The 18,215-nt window shown below is 36.1% G+C and overlaps 1 protein-coding gene across 1 annotated transcript in view; it reads right to left on the bottom strand.

Annotated features, from left to right (window-relative positions):
• Positions 1-18,215, bottom strand: part of CUNH20orf194 (chromosome unknown C20orf194 homolog) — a 67,166-nt gene that overhangs the window by 5,086 nt on the left and 43,865 nt on the right. The window contains exons 26-36 of the mRNA XM_026072756.1: positions 17,205-17,293; positions 15,646-15,804; positions 12,843-12,968; positions 10,741-10,778; positions 6,487-6,622; positions 6,062-6,148; positions 4,865-4,971; positions 4,083-4,157; positions 3,720-3,922; positions 1,852-1,917; positions 1,102-1,195 (exon numbers count right to left, since the gene is read on the bottom strand). Coding sequence (XP_025928541.1) covers positions 1,102-1,195; positions 1,852-1,917; positions 3,720-3,922; positions 4,083-4,157; positions 4,865-4,971; positions 6,062-6,148; positions 6,487-6,622; positions 10,741-10,778; positions 12,843-12,968; positions 15,646-15,804; positions 17,205-17,293 — 1,180 coding nt within the window. The remainder of the gene's footprint in view (positions 1-1,101; positions 1,196-1,851; positions 1,918-3,719; positions 3,923-4,082; positions 4,158-4,864; positions 4,972-6,061; positions 6,149-6,486; positions 6,623-10,740; positions 10,779-12,842; positions 12,969-15,645; positions 15,805-17,204; positions 17,294-18,215) is intronic.

Raw genomic sequence — 18,215 nt, 5'->3', positions numbered from 1 at the left:
GGAATTTATCCAGAGGACAAAAATCTGTTCATGTAAAATTAAGTTGTCTTATAAGTCACGAAAAATACCTGTTTGTTCTTATTCCAAAACAGAATCACAGAACCCAGCTGAATTTTTATGAAGTTTGTCAAAGTTACGGAGTGAAAAGTAAACTGAGAATATAAAACCAATATTGAAATTTAAGTAATAAAGATAAAAATGATAGAAAATTAGGAAAGAAGAAAGAAGAAAAGGAATACATTGGAACATCAGTATTGCTCTGGTGTTTCTTGACAAAGACAGAAATATGATCAGGTTTAAATAAAAAAAAATACAGTGCAGGAAAGCAAGCTAGAGTCCTACTTTGGTCTTAGTTTACATTCTGTAATTTATACCAGGCAAGACCTTGCAGAGCAGCAAAGTAAGGAYAGCACATTTAGGAAGGTGTCTATGTCACAATTTGATGAGTAAATCATACTGGTTGCTAAGCTGAAGTAGTTTTAAAAYAAGGTTTCACTTGCTTAAACGAATTCAAAAAGTTATTACAAAAATGCACCTCCACACCTAAATCTATACACACTATTAGTATTACTACTTTGCATACAGTAAGGTTTTCTTTTTTCATACTAAGTTTCAAATTACTGTACAGATATTCAACAGAAAGTAAGAGATTGTAGTAAAACACAAAACATCCCTGACTGTTTTCATTTCAGTGTGTGCACGCACATGCRTGCACACAAAATTATATTCATTTGGAAGTTTTATCAGTCATGACCAGGAATTAAGCAACATTACAGGGCTGTTTTATTTGAAAAGTATTTCTTTCACAAGCTGTGCCCCATAAATTATTCTCTGCATGACCTCATGTACAGCAGTTTGGGATTGTTTTTTGGTTCTATTCTGCTTCTTAGATCACACATCTGAAAAAGCATTTTAATAACAGTTTTAAATGGCAAGTGGCCATGAACAGATTTAAGCAACGCAGCTTTTCACTTCATATTACTACCTGCCTATCAGCTGGCTCTTAAACATAATATCTGTTTTGACAGTCCACGTTTCAGATTTGTACAGCCTGTAGTCTGCTTAAGATATTCACCAAACAAAATGTACTTTAAAGGATACATGGATGGTAATCCATTTTGTCACCAAAAAAATTCACAAATTGAGTCCCATTGTAAAAATAACCAGCTGGAAGTGGATCCAAGTGGCGTTTCACCTAAATTAAGAAGCGATATACTGTATATTAAACATTCRAAACTAAAAACTGCTACAGACAGTCCTAACAAGCTTAAATAGGTATAAGAAAAATTCCATCTGCTGAACTTCAGCAGCCAGGGAAGAAGGTATGGCTCCTGGCTAAAATGGAGCATTTTGCAAAGACAGTATGATAAATGAGATCCATTTAGACTTAGGTACAGCAACACTAAYCATAGCCATGCCAAACCTTTAGGAACCTAACTCCAGAGATGGCATTTACAACCCTGAATTAGTTGATGGGCGCAGGATTAGGCATTTAGGGTTGTAATTTGCAAGTAACAGGCTGCAGAGTGCAGGACGGGGAGAAGATGGGGAACAGCAGATCACTACATAAAYGAAAAGTATTTGCATATTCAGCGTCCTACACTTCCACCTGCTTTCCAGGGCTGACTTACAGTCCTGAGATAAATGCCAACACAAGACCAAGATTTACATCTCAGAGTCCTCCCGGACAGCCTTGGTTGTGTTTCTGAGTATATAAAAGAGAGTAAGTGCTATAATAATTTAGTGCTCAGCACACTTGTTATGGCAGATATGGGAGGTGCTCCATCATACAAATGGGTATTTATGGAAATCAGCCAAAAGGAGGACTGGCTATTAATTACTTCTACTTACATGAATGTTTTTTATTTCCTGAAGGGTTAGCATTCCTCTGGTTTTCAGGGCTTTCCTCTGAGGTTTCTGTATAAAGAATTATAGCCTAGTTATACATTTACTGTGTGACAGTCTGATATTACAATGTAGTTATGTTAAAAAACAACCAACCAAACTAAACAAACAAGAAGTCAGACAAATCGGTAAGACTACAAGTTCTTTCTCGAAAACATGGAAAACAGCAGTGAAATCTATGATCACATGCTATCATGCTCAAGTCCAACACAGAATAATGCCTTTTCAAAGCACCCATTTTTAAAATTAATTTCTAGATAGCATTATTCAGTTATGTGAAGATATTCACAACTATATTCTGAAAACAAATGTAAAAAGTAAATAATCACATAAGTCACTGTTAGAGATGACAAATTATAGAAGTATTTCAAATGACAATTTAAGTACAGCTCTATGGAAAAAAGCTTGCTACATGAACAAAGAAATAACCTCAGTTCAGTTTGAAAAGATTTAAAATCCATGTCTTTAATGCAGCACGTAGTAACTCTCAAAACTATATGAAACCCTAAATTAGCCATCAACAGTGAGACTGAAGAAAGAATAATCAATCTCTGAGAATGGTCTTGTTCAATCTTAGTTAAATCTAGTTCAGACAGTCCTGAATTAGTCCAACAGGAAACACTTAACACTTGAGAGGTGTATTTACTTTCGAGTTGCAAGTTTTCATAAAATTAAAATTTTACAGAATGCTTTCTTAAGTGTCAAAGGTATTTGTCTCCGTATATTACCCATATATACGATGAATGAGATCTCATCATAGAAGTACACCGTCCTGAAGTAATACAATCTGCTAGGAGAACAGAGCTGAGAACCTGAAACTCCTTAGGAACCGCTCTAAATGGTCTGCAGGAAACTTATTTGATGCCCTACACAACCTTCTAGAGATACTATGCAAATCTGAAGCTGTAAAGAAGTAACCATGAGTGTTTTTAGGTAACTAAGGTTCCAAAATGTATATCACAAGAGCGCAGAGTTAGAACTATAGGTTCGGGCTCCAACTACAGCGCTAAGAACATGTAACTTGCATGGTTCAGCAGTTTTTCCATCCAGGTGTTATTTCTGAATTCAGACCTCCCAGATTCACTTTCCTTAATCTGCAGCCTGACAAAACTGCTGGTATTATTTGGTTGTGCAGCAGTAAACCATCTTTTCTTGCCCTCCTGGACAGACTGTACCCGTTTCTGTGTGGAGTTGGCCTAGCAAGACACCACAACTGCAAAAAGTGCCTTCTAGACCATTCACTCTTGGTCTTACAAAGTGCATATTCCCTGCCCCCTGCTCCAGCTTCTCTGGCATAGGCATGTTAGCTATGCAGGAATATGAAGTCTTACATAGCTGCACACTCAACAATTTCAGCAAGAAAAAAAATGAAGGGAAAAATAACCCCTATATCCTCCATTTCACCAGATTATTTTTAAGGAGGCTTAATTTAGTGAATCAAAACAAGTTTAACTTTGCAGTGTTAAGGCACTTCTCAAGAAGAATTATTCCATACTACATGTTAGCTTTTGGCAATCATGTCTCAGCTAAATCATTGAGTGTTTATTCTGGATGTACTCCATTTGCTCAAGTGTTCAAGACAAGCAGATCAATCCATGAGTATGCTTTAGCAGATATTAAAATAATACACAAATTACAATACACATTTCCAGACTGTTAGTCCTCTGCTTGAAATACATTTATCACGAAACATTAATGCTTTGGTGGAAGAGAAAGTAGTTTAAAAAAAAATGTTGAGACACTCAAATTTCTTCTCTTGTTGTTAAGAAATGCTAAATAGATCACACAGAACAAAAGTAAACATGCCCACAAACCTGTTTCGCAGTTTCTCTGAGCCAGTCTTTTATATCCTCTTCCTTAAGAGAGCAGCCAACGAACACAAGGAAGTACTCCTGTTGACTGCTGCAATCTCTGTTATCATTTCTTGAATCAGGAGGAGTTGGCCCCTCCTGAACAGGCACAAGGCTTAGCAAATTAGATGATGTATTGTGACAGACTTCAATCACTTTATCAGAATCTAACCAGGAGAACACAGAGGGAAAAAAAAAAGTTCTAGTAATTGCTAATTTAATTTAACATAACACACTTGCGTAGACAGAATACAGTACGAAAAATGTTTTCAAATACAAACACACGAAAGACAGTCACAAGACACCGCATACATTTTTTGCCTTTACCTGAAAACTTAACTTTGCCCATGATGTGATATATGTTTCCAGAAAAAGGACTTGGTTTGAGCAATGACTTAATCGCTGTTTGAAACAGAAGACAGACAGGTTATCTCATTTTTCTTCTTGGTGTAGCTTCTGTTCAGACCTACGCTACAAGTGGGTTCTACTTCACATCCTAGCGCTTCAGGGGAAAATGTTTCAGTGTCCCCTGCAGTTCACACTACATAACATTTCTATACGTTCTCATTTCTTCTCTATAGGGAAGGTGGGAATTATAACGTGTTTGGCATAACGAACGCTTACAGTGGGTGTGGAAAGTAAAATGGYGCTCCTTAAGACACTGCTTTGCTAAGGAATGAAGTAAGGAAAGGCATGATTAAATATCTACTATAGTAGCCTAACACAGAAGTGAGCCTATTTTCTAGTAACTACAAAGAATTATTCTCCATAAAAAGTAGGAGCTGACACTCACTTATAAATGGCATTCAAACACTACTAAATAAATAAAACAAATTAAAAAGATAAAAAGCAAAACGAGATAGCTGTCTTAACCCCCCAAAACCAAAAGAGAAATTAGATTTTCATTTGAATGAAAACATGGGTCAGTTTTCCAGAGCAGACATTAAAGATCATTTACTATATATTAAGGAAGGGAAGCCGAATTTCCAATTAAAAGTTTACTTCAGCAGGAATTAAAGASCTGTACTATCTCAGTGTCTTCCTTCCCCTTCTATTCCTCGGTATTTTCAACTTGGATTTAAGTCAAGTCTGTCAAAGTTCATTTGTACCTTTACATTTGGTCACAAATCGTGTTTTTTCTAGAGGACGACTAAACCACACACAGATCTGAACCATTGGTGGAAAGACAGACCCAGCTCCAAATTTGCCTTCATACCTTAAGACAAAAAACAAACACACACCTTCAACATGCAGAAAACGCACACACTTTTKCTTTTCAACCAACAGACTTATTAAAAAATATATTTTACAATAGATAAGCTTTCTCATCGAAAGAAAAATACTAAGTTTATTCTCTAAGAAGAAATCTGTAAAAGTGTGATATTAACTATACTGTGTTGTTCAAAGAGCTCAGGACTCACTTGAATGTTCTTCCTGCTGCTAGGTTTTTTTTTCTTACTTGCATACCATCATCAAGTCAGGTAACAGTTGTCAAAAAAATTTAAAGTAATTTCTTTCCCTGCTTTACCCCTCTTCCTTTGGCTATATGCAACCTGCAAGCAGCTCTGACATTCCACACTTCACGTCAATTCACTTTAGGAGCCTTATTCATATCCAGTTTAGAGGTAAGTATTAATTATGAATAAAAAGATATACACACATACAGTACTGGCAAGCTATGGTGAATAAATCGTGCTTTCAACAGCATAAATGTAACTAGAAAACTGTCAGCCAGGACTTAGAATAGCTGACAGGTTTATATTCTCTGCCAAATCAGTGCAGCACAGATAACTGCAACAAGATGTGTAAAGCAGCCTGATGCCTGAGAAACATCACCTGATATTAGATGGAAAGCTTGGTACCGTGTATTATTTTGCCCTTAGCCTCTGCCAAGACTGTCAGTAAGGTTGCTGGGTTTTTATGAATAATTGTTCTGCTAATAGCTAGACTGACATAGCGAGTTCATTCCAGTAAGGCTGAATAGCTGTCAGAATGAAATTACACTCGTCATTATTGACCTCACCCATCCCAATCCTTCCCAGCTCATTCCCAGAGGGTTCTTTTCTATTCTTCCGAAAAACAACAGTAATCTTGCCGTTGATTTAAATGGTGGCCAGAAAGGATCCTTTTCCCCATAAAAGGCCAGCAATAGTGTATCTACTAAGAATACTCATCAGCTCTCTTTTAAAAATGATTTACAAAGCTTGTCTGTTCCAAATGAGTAGCCTTGAAAAAAGTATAAATTGAGTTAGTGAGACTTTTTAATCTTCAAGTTAATTAGAATATTTCTCAGTCTAGATACTTGCCAGCCAGGATACATTAAATATCGAGCTCTCATCATCTGAGGATTTGAAAAACTGCTTTCTGAGAGAATTAATTCAATATCCTCATTCCTATAAAGAGATAAAGATGAAGATTTTTAACTTATAGGCTCAATAAAATGGCTTTTAAATAAAATAGGTTAGTCACAGTAAAATTAGAGCATTTTTTCCCTTAGAATAACAGCAACAGTAACATAAGCCTACTCTGCAAATAAAAGCATACATTTCGTAATCCCCATATCTATATAACCAGAACTGTAAAGGAACATGCCTGTTACATGAGAAGCAATCAAGAACAACAGTCAACTCCTTAGCCTGAAATACCAGAGAAACACAAGAGAATACACGTTTCTAAATGCATGTGTCCCATCTGCTATAAGTGACAAATATTAGAAAATGACTAATATTACCTAGTTACAACTCCATTTTCTGCCAAGATGAATGAAACAGCAGGATTTGCTGCTCGGATAAGGCTTTGCAGTTGCACAAGCAGCGGATGCTTCTGCTCGGTAGCGTGACTTGTGAAAATGATGTTACTCACTAGTCCTGTGTAAAAAAATTAAAGAGTTTACAGAAGTCAGGTATGCAGCCATGGCTAACAAATGATTAAGTGATAAAACCATCATTCTTCTCTTATTTTCACTCCATCTACACTGCATTAAAGTTATTAAAAACAAGCAAGGAACTTTGTCCCTCTTGCCTGCCCAACAGAAACCCAGAAGCCCATCTAACTTCGTATCTAACTGTGTGGAATACCCAAACACAAAATTATCATCATCTATTTTGCAACAGCATCTAGAGGGCAGCCAGCTCAGAAGCTCATTGTGTCACAACCCATAAACACACAGGAATGATAGCTCCTGAAGGAGACAACCCCTTTTCAGCCACTGGGAAGACTAAAGGGGAAATAGGCAGAATATTGCAATTTGTGAGTTCTTCTGACTCAATGAAAACAACCTAATCCCTCACCCCAGCATGAACCTACCAATACAGCACAAATCACTGAAGGTTTTACTAATGAGGGAGGTCTGCTTTGCCAAAACACAGCTACACCAGGTCAAAACATTTCTTTCTTTCCTTTTTTAATTGGATGGAATCATTGTAACAGAAGCAATTTTGATCATTTAATGAAAGAACCAATGTGGGAAGAGCTAGTTTAATRAATAATAATAATAATAAAAAAAGACAACAAACATTTCAAGCCACCTGGCAAATTCAGTGTGCAGAAAGATAGGTTTAACAGCTAAAAAAAAAAAAAACCACTTTGGACTCTGACAGCTGTCACTTCCCAAGCAACAAGAGAAAAATGGGGTTTTGGTGTTTTTTGGGAAGGGTTTTTTGTTTTGCTTTAAGACAGACCTTGAAATTTTTTTCAGACAGCAAGTCTAAATTCATGAGACACTGAAGAATATAACAGATGGAAACAACAGGGTAACTAATTTGTCCTGGGTCCCTTCAGCTGCGTCACCAGAAAAGTGATTCCCTTTTCAGACCTAAAAGTCTCCTCCAGTCTGTTACCAATTTGACTGAAGAAACAGTTACTCTTCTCAAAAACTTTCTAATATTTGAAGACGACAACACAGTCTTCAAGTTATACCTGCTGTCTTTCCAGGAGGTGCAGTGTGTTCACGCTCATCACTAGTCAAAGCAGAGTATGTAATGAAACTCACACCATGATCTGCTGCCTGAAATTATTCCTGATCTTTAGAGAAGTCTTTAAAGTATTCTAATCCTTGCACAGGCTTCTTTACACAGAAATTCAACGTTTCTGGGTTACCTACATTATGGCATGTGTTACCATTCACTGTTATTTGCATCACCGACCCTTTCAAGCTAGAATATTAATTATAACCTTTGCAAATTCCCATCTTTAATTTTTTTTTTTAATCCCTCATAGAAGTTTCCACTCCTAAATTCAGAAACAGCTAAGCTTTCTGTAATAGAGTTGCTCCTGAGACAGACTAGGGGAAGAGAACAGCAAGCACGCAGAAATCGAGTCACATGAATGCTTGAAATTATAATGTAGATGATGCAATTAAAATGAAAATTATGAATAAGCTAATCAACCACCACCACATTGTAAGCGTGATGCACGCAGTGTTTAATTTTTAATATCCCCAAACGATACTCATTTAAAAGCCTAGTTTAATTAAAAAAATAAAGCTATACTTTCTGTGAAGTCAACAGGGAATGATAAAAAAATTGTATAAAATAAATGCCACGAAGCATACATTACAGTTAGAATCACTATACATTAAAGAGAATAGGTAGCTGTCAAGGACTAAGCTGGCAAAGACTGAAGATAAGAAGAAAAGAAAAAGATTCAAGGGTTAAAATACCTAGCAAATCAGAAACCAGTGCATCTTATCTCATACTCTTCACCCATACTTTTCTCCATCACTCCTCCCTTCTTTTGCACTCATCTAAGTGGAACACCTTTTAAGCCCTGGCTGTCTGTCTTGCTTGTAAACTCTCACACAGTCTTCGAAGTAACAGAAGACTGTTCAAAGCCTGGGGAACCTACAAGCTTCGGCTCTGCACACATCTATGCTTAAATCTTATAGGTGCCAGTATCCCACAAGAACTGGCCCTAGGTTTAGAAGGCAACACAGCCTATTGAATTGACAAACTTGTGGTGATAATCCAGAGGAGAAATAGTTGTCTAAGAAATAGAAGACACCTACGCAGCTTTAGTAACTAATAATTTTGACCTCTTCTATTTCAATTGCCACCGATTTCTCTTTATACTGCATTTGTAAGATGATCTGGTTTTGTTTAATTCTTTATTTGCACACCCCATCTAAAGGGGAATCTTTGCAGCCTGGGGAACAGCACGTTAGACAGAAGCGGTGAAGAAACAGGGATAAATTAAAAAAAATACACACGTTTAACAATAGTAAGGGTCCCTTTTGCCCCTAAGTGTAGGGGACAGACATACTAAACGACACTCATGTCTTGATCAGTATGACTCCATATGCAACAAAAGAGATGCTGATGTGCACTTAGACTAGCAAGGTGTCAACCTACAGCTTCCGCACAAGGAAAAAAAAAAAACAACAAAAAAACAAACACAGGCACATTAGAAAGGAGTGAGAGAAAAGGAAGTTACAGCACACAGATGGTGGCAAGATTTGGAAAAAGTTTAAACAAATATGCAAGGAAGAGACAAAACAAAACTGCTGAAGTTACGGTCACAAATGATTGATGTGTGCGAGGCTTTATTAGTTTTCTTTGATCCTGAGCCATTTCCGCTAGCCTTGTGGCTTTCCAAGCCAAAACTGTCAATCATGTAAAATGATGTTATATTGAAAGCATGCATAGGTACCGATTAATTAAAGTGATCTCCACACAATGGAACAGAACTGGAAACCAGCAGCGAAAGACTCTACGTTTGAAATACAACTGATGTGGACAAGTGGCCACTCAAAACTCTAGTCAATCCCTATTTGCCTATATCTGTATTTGTCTTGTTACTTGCATTTTAAGTTCATTTTTGTATTTGTAAAATGCAAACATGAATGTGTCACTAAATACTGTTACTTTTGATTAATTAATTAATCAAAAATTAATTCTCAATTATGCAGAAGCAGATTCTCCAGGCTGTGTGTAAAACTGAATCTCTCCTTCCCTCTTGATCTTCCAACTTCAGCACAGTGACAAACACATATGACTCTTGGCCCTAATTTGCCCAATAGTGTTTGGATTCCTACACCTTATAAAACTCAATATATTTTTCTTAAGGGAAAAAACATTTTTTATACTATCAGCCCATTTATATTTGTTCTCTACTGTACACACGATACAATTCTGCATTTGCCTGGAAAGTTTAAGAGTTTACTGCACCTCAATTCAAGTCACAGTTTTCCTTCTAAAACCTATTACATGAAATGGCCCCCATTCATATTTTGCAATTTGCTTTAAAGGAATAGACCTCTAGGGCATCTAATGTCACATTTCGTATCTGCAAACTTACTAGATGTCAGAACCTTGCAACATGCAGAAATAATTCGCTGCCAGAGAAACATTCTCCAGTATTTTTCCTTCTTTTAGGAAAAGTTCCTCCTTGAATGATGACAAATTCTGAACCAATTAGGTCTATTTCCAAATGCACACCTTCTTTTTCTAAACAAAAGCTTTTTTTTTAAAAAAAAAATCTGTCATAAAGGAAAAAGGCTTAAACTCTTAAAATATCAATAATTATTGAGAAGTTAATTCCATCTTTAACATTCTCCCTCTCTCTTCAGATAAGAATTTCGCCCATGGCTATAATCACGCTAGTTATCTTTTGGTCAGTTTCCCAAGCTTGTAGCATCAACATTTCCTTTCCCAAATGAGAATCTAATATTGATTTATATAATAGCACATACATACTTCTCCTCTTATTCGCTATTTCCTTCTTTTGGGTTTTCTCCCTTCACGCACAATCAAAAGGTGGCATAATTCTGACATCGTTACAAAGCACTACAGAGTGCTTAAATCCTCTCCAAGTACCTATGGCGTTTGGCAGTACAGGTAGGAAGAGATTGTCTGTCCTGTGTAGATGGTTCTTACCTCCAAGAATTTATCGTGATCCTTTGACTATAAGCATATGCAGTGTATGTATTCGGCAGTCTAGCTCAGCTATTTGTTCTACATAGTTTACAGTCAAGAGAGACAATACATACCTTGTGAACACTGGTCCAAGAACTTGGGAAAAAGAAGTCTAAAAATATAAGAACAAAATTTATATATTAAGAATAGATGGTATTTATATATATGTCCCTTTAAATACAAAGTGTTTCCATCCATTTGAACATTGACAGCGAGAGTCTCACTATCCAACTGACTTTATGTTTTTCTTCCTCATAATCCGTATAACTGAAACATCCCTAACAGGCAATGCATTTCAAGAGTTCTTTCCCAAAAGTTAGCCCTCCAGATGATTTTAATTTTTTTAAATGAATTTGAGAGATAATTCCCACCACTCAATCAATTCTATATTCTAGTAGGTTAGAAAAGCCTCAATAGTCCTTTAAATCTTGTTGAAACAATAGGAATTTTCAGCTCGCCCTACCTAAAGAATTGAGCCTTCAGAACAAAATAGGAACTCATCATGGAAAAATTGAATGTACTTAATGCTTTCTGCCCATTGTTAGGTATCATACGAACTTCTGGTATTGTGTCAGACATGTGACAATTATTTTTATGAGCTTTATCACACATACAAAAGCTTCAGAGGAAAGACAGCATCATATCTCCTTCCTTTCAACCACCTCTCCCTTGCTCTGGCTTGTTAGTCAACACTGTAAAGAACTTTACCCTAGATCACGAATGAGCTGGACATCTACTGTATGGAACTTTCAGGGACAGGAAAGTATTTTGCGCTTCTTAATTGCAGAAGTTTCAAATCAAACATTGGATCACTCTTCTGGAGTCTCACAGTGAAATCACCAAAGCCTCCCAACTGAAAGACTTGTCACTGGCAGTATACGGCTACTTCATAAGCTCTTATCACAAGAAACTTCAAAGCAAGACACAAATAGTCTATACTGTAGGCTAAGCCTCTTCCTTCAATTGCTGTTGTAATTCAGGAGGCAAACAATGTTAGTCAAAGGATTGTAGGCTATTGCCGCTATAAATACTACTCAGTAGCATGACCAGCAACACATTAAGTGAGTTTAAAAAAAAACTAGGCAAGCAACTTGCATTCACTACATTTTTGGAAAAAAAAAAACAAGTTAAAACAGGACTCTATCAGTCAATTCACCAACATTTTAAGTAGTCTGTATTCTTTATTTACAGTCTTTGTCATGGAGTCCAGAAAAAGCAGTAAGGTAATCTTTATTTATTGCTTAGTGCAAAGCACAAGAAGGTTATTGTGGTGGGTTTTTTTAAATACAATTAGGAAGTTTTAGGAATGCACATTTATGAAATGATTGGGCAGTTCAGCTCTGAGTTTTGATGTGGAGTTATATGACAACAATAGCAGCACTTCTAAGAACTGTGAAAATTTTAACTGCTTTACCTTCTATCAAATTAGCTGCAAAGCATAATTACAAAACTTGAGTATTACAGTTTTACAGATAGATCTATGAAAACAAACCAGTTCTGTTCCATGTTTGTTGAAGTTTGGAACACACATACTATGAAACAGCAACCATATCATACTACTGAAAAATGTCAGCAACTTGGCTTTGCTGCTGTTTCCTCCCCACCCTGCCTCTGCAGTAACCCAGGACACCAGATTTTAAAACTTGCAGTGTTTTTGCTTCCGTGCTTTGTTGTTCTCTTCTACAAAATTTGGGAATGCTTCCTGCAAGTTCCATATTTAAAGTCTGGAAATTCTTCATTTGATATTCAAAGCAGCAATATAATTAATAATCCAAACTGAGATGCACATCTCATTCTTTAACCACATTTGCAGTAAGACTCACTGGAAAACTAAGAATAAAAAGACCCAACACACAACAGGACAGTTGACTGTCAAGATTTTACAAGGCCCTTACGTAGAATATACATATTTATTTTAGCAGTGTGCTAATGCCAATGTTTTTTCTTCCACCACCTAAACATTTAGAGCAAAATTATACACCTAGTGAAAACCAGGTTTCATCATTATAAGTCAAAGCATATTAATTTTGCCCAGCAGGGATTACCTAGCAGTTTCATGAGATTTAAAACAGATCAACAGCATTTAACCATCATGTAGCTCCAGTTATTACAGGAGTGATCTTTCAGCTTGCACACAATGTATTTTCACACTACTAAAAAACATTTTTAAGTGTACCTGTGTTCCATATAGCAACTCAATGGCTCTACACAAGTATTAATTGCTCCAATGCTGAAAGAAGACTTCACGTCTGGGTCAGGATGAGTTTGCAGAGCCTGTACAACATCAATTATATCAGTATATCTGTAAAAGAACAAAGTGAAAATTTGTTTTCAGAGAAAGTGAAACGTTTCAACATCTAATAATAATAATAAAAAAGAAGCTTGCAACAGAGTTAGATTTYTAGAAAAGCCCAAAGATAGTTATAGAGCAGTTCAAAACTTTGCAAAACCAGGCAATTAAGCAGTCTACAAGTACCACGAGAAATAAAGTATTTACAGGTACAGAGAAAAGTAGTATAAGCTTAGTAGTGAGCAACCTTAAGTCTGGCTTCCTGGAAGCCCAAAAAACCGTAACAGAAGTACAAGCATATTATGCCTTCTGCAAAACATATAAATTAAGASCACTAAGTTTCATTCAACTAAAAAAGAAATTAATAGGTAACATCTAACTCTCAATTTTATCAGCATTCAAATTTAAGTGAGCTATTATAATTAATATACCCACTTTCTATCACTTCTCCAGACACTGCTGTATTATAGTTCTGTATGACCAAGTAAAAATGAACCTGAGTTTTTATTCCAGATGTCTATTTTTCAGCAAGCTATAATCTTTTCTCAAAACTGTATCAATAGTTATAAAGTTAATGGATTGTACAGAAAAATACGGCTACCTTAAAGCTCTCTATACCCACCCACACTTGACTACCTAGAAAACAYGGAAAAACCTACAACTTATTAACCATTCCTGAAGCCAGTGTCAACTGCAGAATAGCAATTATTGTGCACATCTGTGGACTTTATACCATTCCTACTACAATTAAGAAAAAACAATTCTCATCCGCTCTAACATGGAAAAAAAATAATGATTTTTAGCATTATCAGAACAGACCATAATGAAGAAAATGCTCTAAGTTTCATATATGTCCTCAGTGAAATGGATTAACAATCTGGGAACCAGAAACGTTACAGCCATGTTATGGTAGTATTTTGCTCGTGCTACTTTAACTTGTCAAAAAAAAGTGTGTCATCTGCTAATGTCTCATACAGAAACAGAGTGGGGAAATACACTGTAGAAGATACTAATTTGCAAGTGCTACGTGTGAGATGGAAATGGTGCTGGCTCAGGGTCTTCACCTTTATTCCAGAAGAGGACTGGCATTTATGCTAATTATTTTAATCAGTCTTACTTAAATATTCCTTGTTGTATCAAGTGAACAGCGTATTTGACAGCTTTATATTAGTAGTTTCAGAGGTCATAAGCTTTATGGAGCTGTTCGTTCTGTAGTACAGAGACTCAGAATATACCATATTAGAAGTGCTGTACAAACACTGCACAAATAACAATATTACCTCTCCTTCCTCCCATCCTGTATAAACTGAAATTTTGAAGATTCAAAAAAAAAAAGAAATTCAAGTCACATTTTCTGTAGCTAATACTTTTAAGGAAGCAAAGCACTGACTACCACAGATGCAAAGGAAAAGCAAGCATCTATACACACAAAGATGCTAAATATCTGAAAAAGGAAAGATTAGTTCTTATGCTTACTGTAGCATATCCATTCTTTGTTCAAAAATTTCAACAGTCACATTAGCCTAGGATTTTAAGTTTCTATTTGGAGGGAAAAAAAATTGCAAACTGAATGAGCCATTTAATTCTGAAAACTATGAATTTATTCATTAATGATTCTCTAGCACTCACTGATCTTTCAAAAGTTCAAAGTACTGCAAGCACTCAAAGAGATATAATTACAGTCTTTATGTCATACCAATTCATACTTCCTGAAATTAAATTCTACTTCCAAGTTACTTAAATTAAGTTACCAAAATATCCTCAACCTAATGCCTTAAATACAATAGATTTTCCTGTGAAAGAAAAAGGGAGGTGCTCCGCCCTTATTTTTAAATCAAAACATTTTCAATATTTTAGCAGCCTTTCAAAGAAAATCATACATGAAAAGTAGGGTGCRAACTCAGTTAACATGCCTTTCCGCATTGCGCAACAAGTTGTTGTGTATTTAGTCCATGTTTCATTGTTTTGTTATCYGCAAAATATGTGTCCACTGGGAAAAAGTAGCAAGAATTTGTTTGCGTACTAATGAGGACTAAAATATGCAACACTCTTTCCATATACATTAAAACAATGCTATAGCAGGTACAGTAATATTCACCTACAGCTCTAGAGTGCAGTTTACAATATCCCATGCTGCCTCCCTTCTATTGCCCCCTTCCAAATCTATGGCTTTAAAGACTGAGACCAGTCTTTGCCGCTTCAAGTGCGAGTCTGCAGCAGATATGAGAACACGAGCATGAAGCAGTCTCACCAATCTTTGAAGGACAAATATGTCTCTATCAAGGACTTCGGGAGGTGGAAAAGAAACACAGCTGCACTAATAAAGTGTCATTTAACAACAGTCTAAGATGCAGCTGGAGAAGGGCAAGAAAACATCTTTTGAGAAGCCAAAAGCACAGCCARCCTCCCAAATGTGGAGGGCAAACCAAACTCAGCCCTTTGCAGTGTATGATGGAAGGAAGATTTCACAGACACCTGATTTTCTATGGCGTCATAAGGAATAAAATTAGCAGGTTGCAGAAAAGCTGAGTTTAGTACATACGTCAAGCAGAATTAACAGAGCCTCACTCCTTAGCACATAAATTTGACTGCCTCAGTGTGATGGAAAACTTAAAATGCCTGGAAAATAGAATGGGAACAGAAAATCCCTTATTTTATGCAACAGTTCAAACATGTTTCAAACATTTACCCTTGCAAGACCACTAAGAGTCGCTTGTTCTTTCTAGTGTAAGTGGACTGACGGACACCGTGGTTTTGCTGAACCTCCAGGACACTAGACAGGTAACGCTGGAAGTGGGCTGCACTGAAACATTCAGGACTGTCCATAGTTTGTCGATAAACAAGCCACCTAAAAAAATCAGAAAATAAGACAAGTAGTTAGTGCTTTAAGACACAGTATTTCTGTTTACTTTTTATTTTGAAGCAGTGACCAAGAATAGATTTGACAAGCTCTAAGATTCCATCTCTCTCATAGCACATAGGAAAGAGAAATGTACTTGGCCTTATATTGTTTCAGTGTAATTACATTCTTTAAATTACTGACAGAAAGATTTGTGGGTTTTAGGACTTTTTTATTTATTAATAAAACACTGTTCAACAGCTTCTTCAATGCAGCACGTCAAATGAGTAATTCTGATCTACATTAGTGATACAGTAGTTTTGTTTACAGTAAATGTAAATAAAACTTTTGTGAATCTAATGTACAAGACTTTGGGCATGAAAATACTTCACTGCAAAAATAAAAAGTAATGATGACATTTGCAGCAACACATGATGAAATGTAGTATTACAGAACATTCAAAAGTCACCTTACATGTTTGCACTAAAAACTAACCCCAAAAAGTATTCTGAATCAATTTGCTAATAGAAAAGATTCTGAGCCAGAAGTAATACAACAAAAGAGTCTAGAACATTACTAAGATTAAACTCTAGGGTTTCAGGCTGTAAGATTTAAAAGAAAAAGAATTTCTTCTAGGATTTTCTAGAACAGAGAGTTGTATCAACACACAAAATAAGGCAAATTTCTACAGTGAATTTGTCTTATTGCCATACAATAGTAGGAGATATATTCAGGACATCTACTGCAGAATAGAAACCAGATTAGAGTGAAAACAATGCTGTAGCCGGATTATTAGTACAGTCTTTTCTCTGAGAAGAAAAATGCACTTTAGACTCACTACCACACAGATCAATACCCGTTTCCTTAAAGTTGTGACAACTACCACTTTCATATTAGCTTAAGACAGGATTCATTTTGGCCCTTCTAGGATTATTCTTAACTGTCTATAGAATCAGGAATAGTTCCGGATGCAGACATCACAGACCTAAAATGATACCTGTGGTATTCTAATTCTTAATATGGAATATCCACAAAGAATTTCTTGTGGTATTTTTCTTGTCTAAATGTCTAGCACCTCAGGGCAAATCTACTTGGCATAACACAGTTAATGGAGATACCTGACGTAACAGGACCGCATTCATGTAGTACTTCATCAAGGCTAAAATACCCTACAGTTTGCTATGCAGGGCTACTTCAGGTGCCTCATAATATTTACTGTATTTATTCTCATAACATATCTGAGAGGCAAGCTGGTATCAGCATCCTCATCTTAAGGATCAGAAACTGGGATATATATATATAAAAAAAATTAAGTGAAGAATTCATACTTTCATTTCCTTCATGCTGAATAGTGCTTTGACAATTAATATGACCACTGCTTCAGAACACAAAAAAAGAACTACACTAACCTTCCACGTTCCTTGTTAAATGTTACAAGAAAAGAGCACAGATCACTGCAGCGACATCCTGGAAGGCCTGTAATAACTGTGATCACCACCTAGAATATAGGGAACAGGTAGAAAGAAATGAGCTAGTGACAACTGCACGCACATAAGGTTATCTCCATAAAATCTGAAGTCTAAACACAAAATTAAGAGCCATCAATCTGCAGAAGCAGCAGGACAGAGACGAATACAATGACTACAAATGTTTATGCAATTATTCAGATGTGCATCACTTCAGAAAGATGTGTTTCATCATCTTGTTTTTCAGAACTTTTTCCATACCTTGAATACAATGAAAATATAATCAACAAACAGGATGTTATCAAAGCCATTACATGAAGACCTAGTYTGCAGTGTAAGTACTAATGCAAATACAAAACAAAACATTGCAAGAGATACCAAACAGGTTAGGTTTCCTATATAAAATGGAAAGGGTGCATTCAAGTACATAGACCAGTATTYGGGCAAAACGATTCAAGGAAATAAATACGAAGTGACTGCATATATCAAACAGTCTTATTGTCAAACATAAAAAGCAACTCTAGATTCCTGGTACTGACCCGAGTGYGCTATACACAATTTATTCCAGCTTTAAGTAAAGCTGCATGAAGCTTTGAGTAGGTTTGGGAAGAGGCTGTACAGTAACAGCTCCAACATACCAACAGCTTTTCTGCATAAAGCTCCCTTCTTTTCCTGGTGCCCACTTCGGTGGTATTTAGAGTGGTATTGAATATTAGTGATAATAGGTTTAGAGAAGTAACTCAAAAATTAGAGGTACTATGTTGGCATGTTTTATAGAATTTGGTATGACCATTATAGGAAGACTGTTTTTTTCTTTTTTGAAGCTCCCACATACATACCTAAACCAACCTTAAAATCAGATTTAAAAATACTATTAATACAGCTTAATTTAAGTTTCCAATACGGCCTCTGAACTAAATCCCAGGAAATAAAGCTGCCACAAAATTGCAATAT

Source organism: Apteryx rowi, unplaced genomic scaffold, assembly GCF_003343035.1.
Source record: "Apteryx rowi isolate R43461 unplaced genomic scaffold, aptRow1 scaffold_35, whole genome shotgun sequence".
In the NCBI taxonomy this organism is placed as follows: domain Eukaryota; kingdom Metazoa; phylum Chordata; class Aves; order Apterygiformes; family Apterygidae; genus Apteryx; species Apteryx rowi.
The sequence above is the reverse complement of the archived record's forward strand: the minus strand, read 5'-3'. Positions and strand labels throughout refer to the sequence as shown.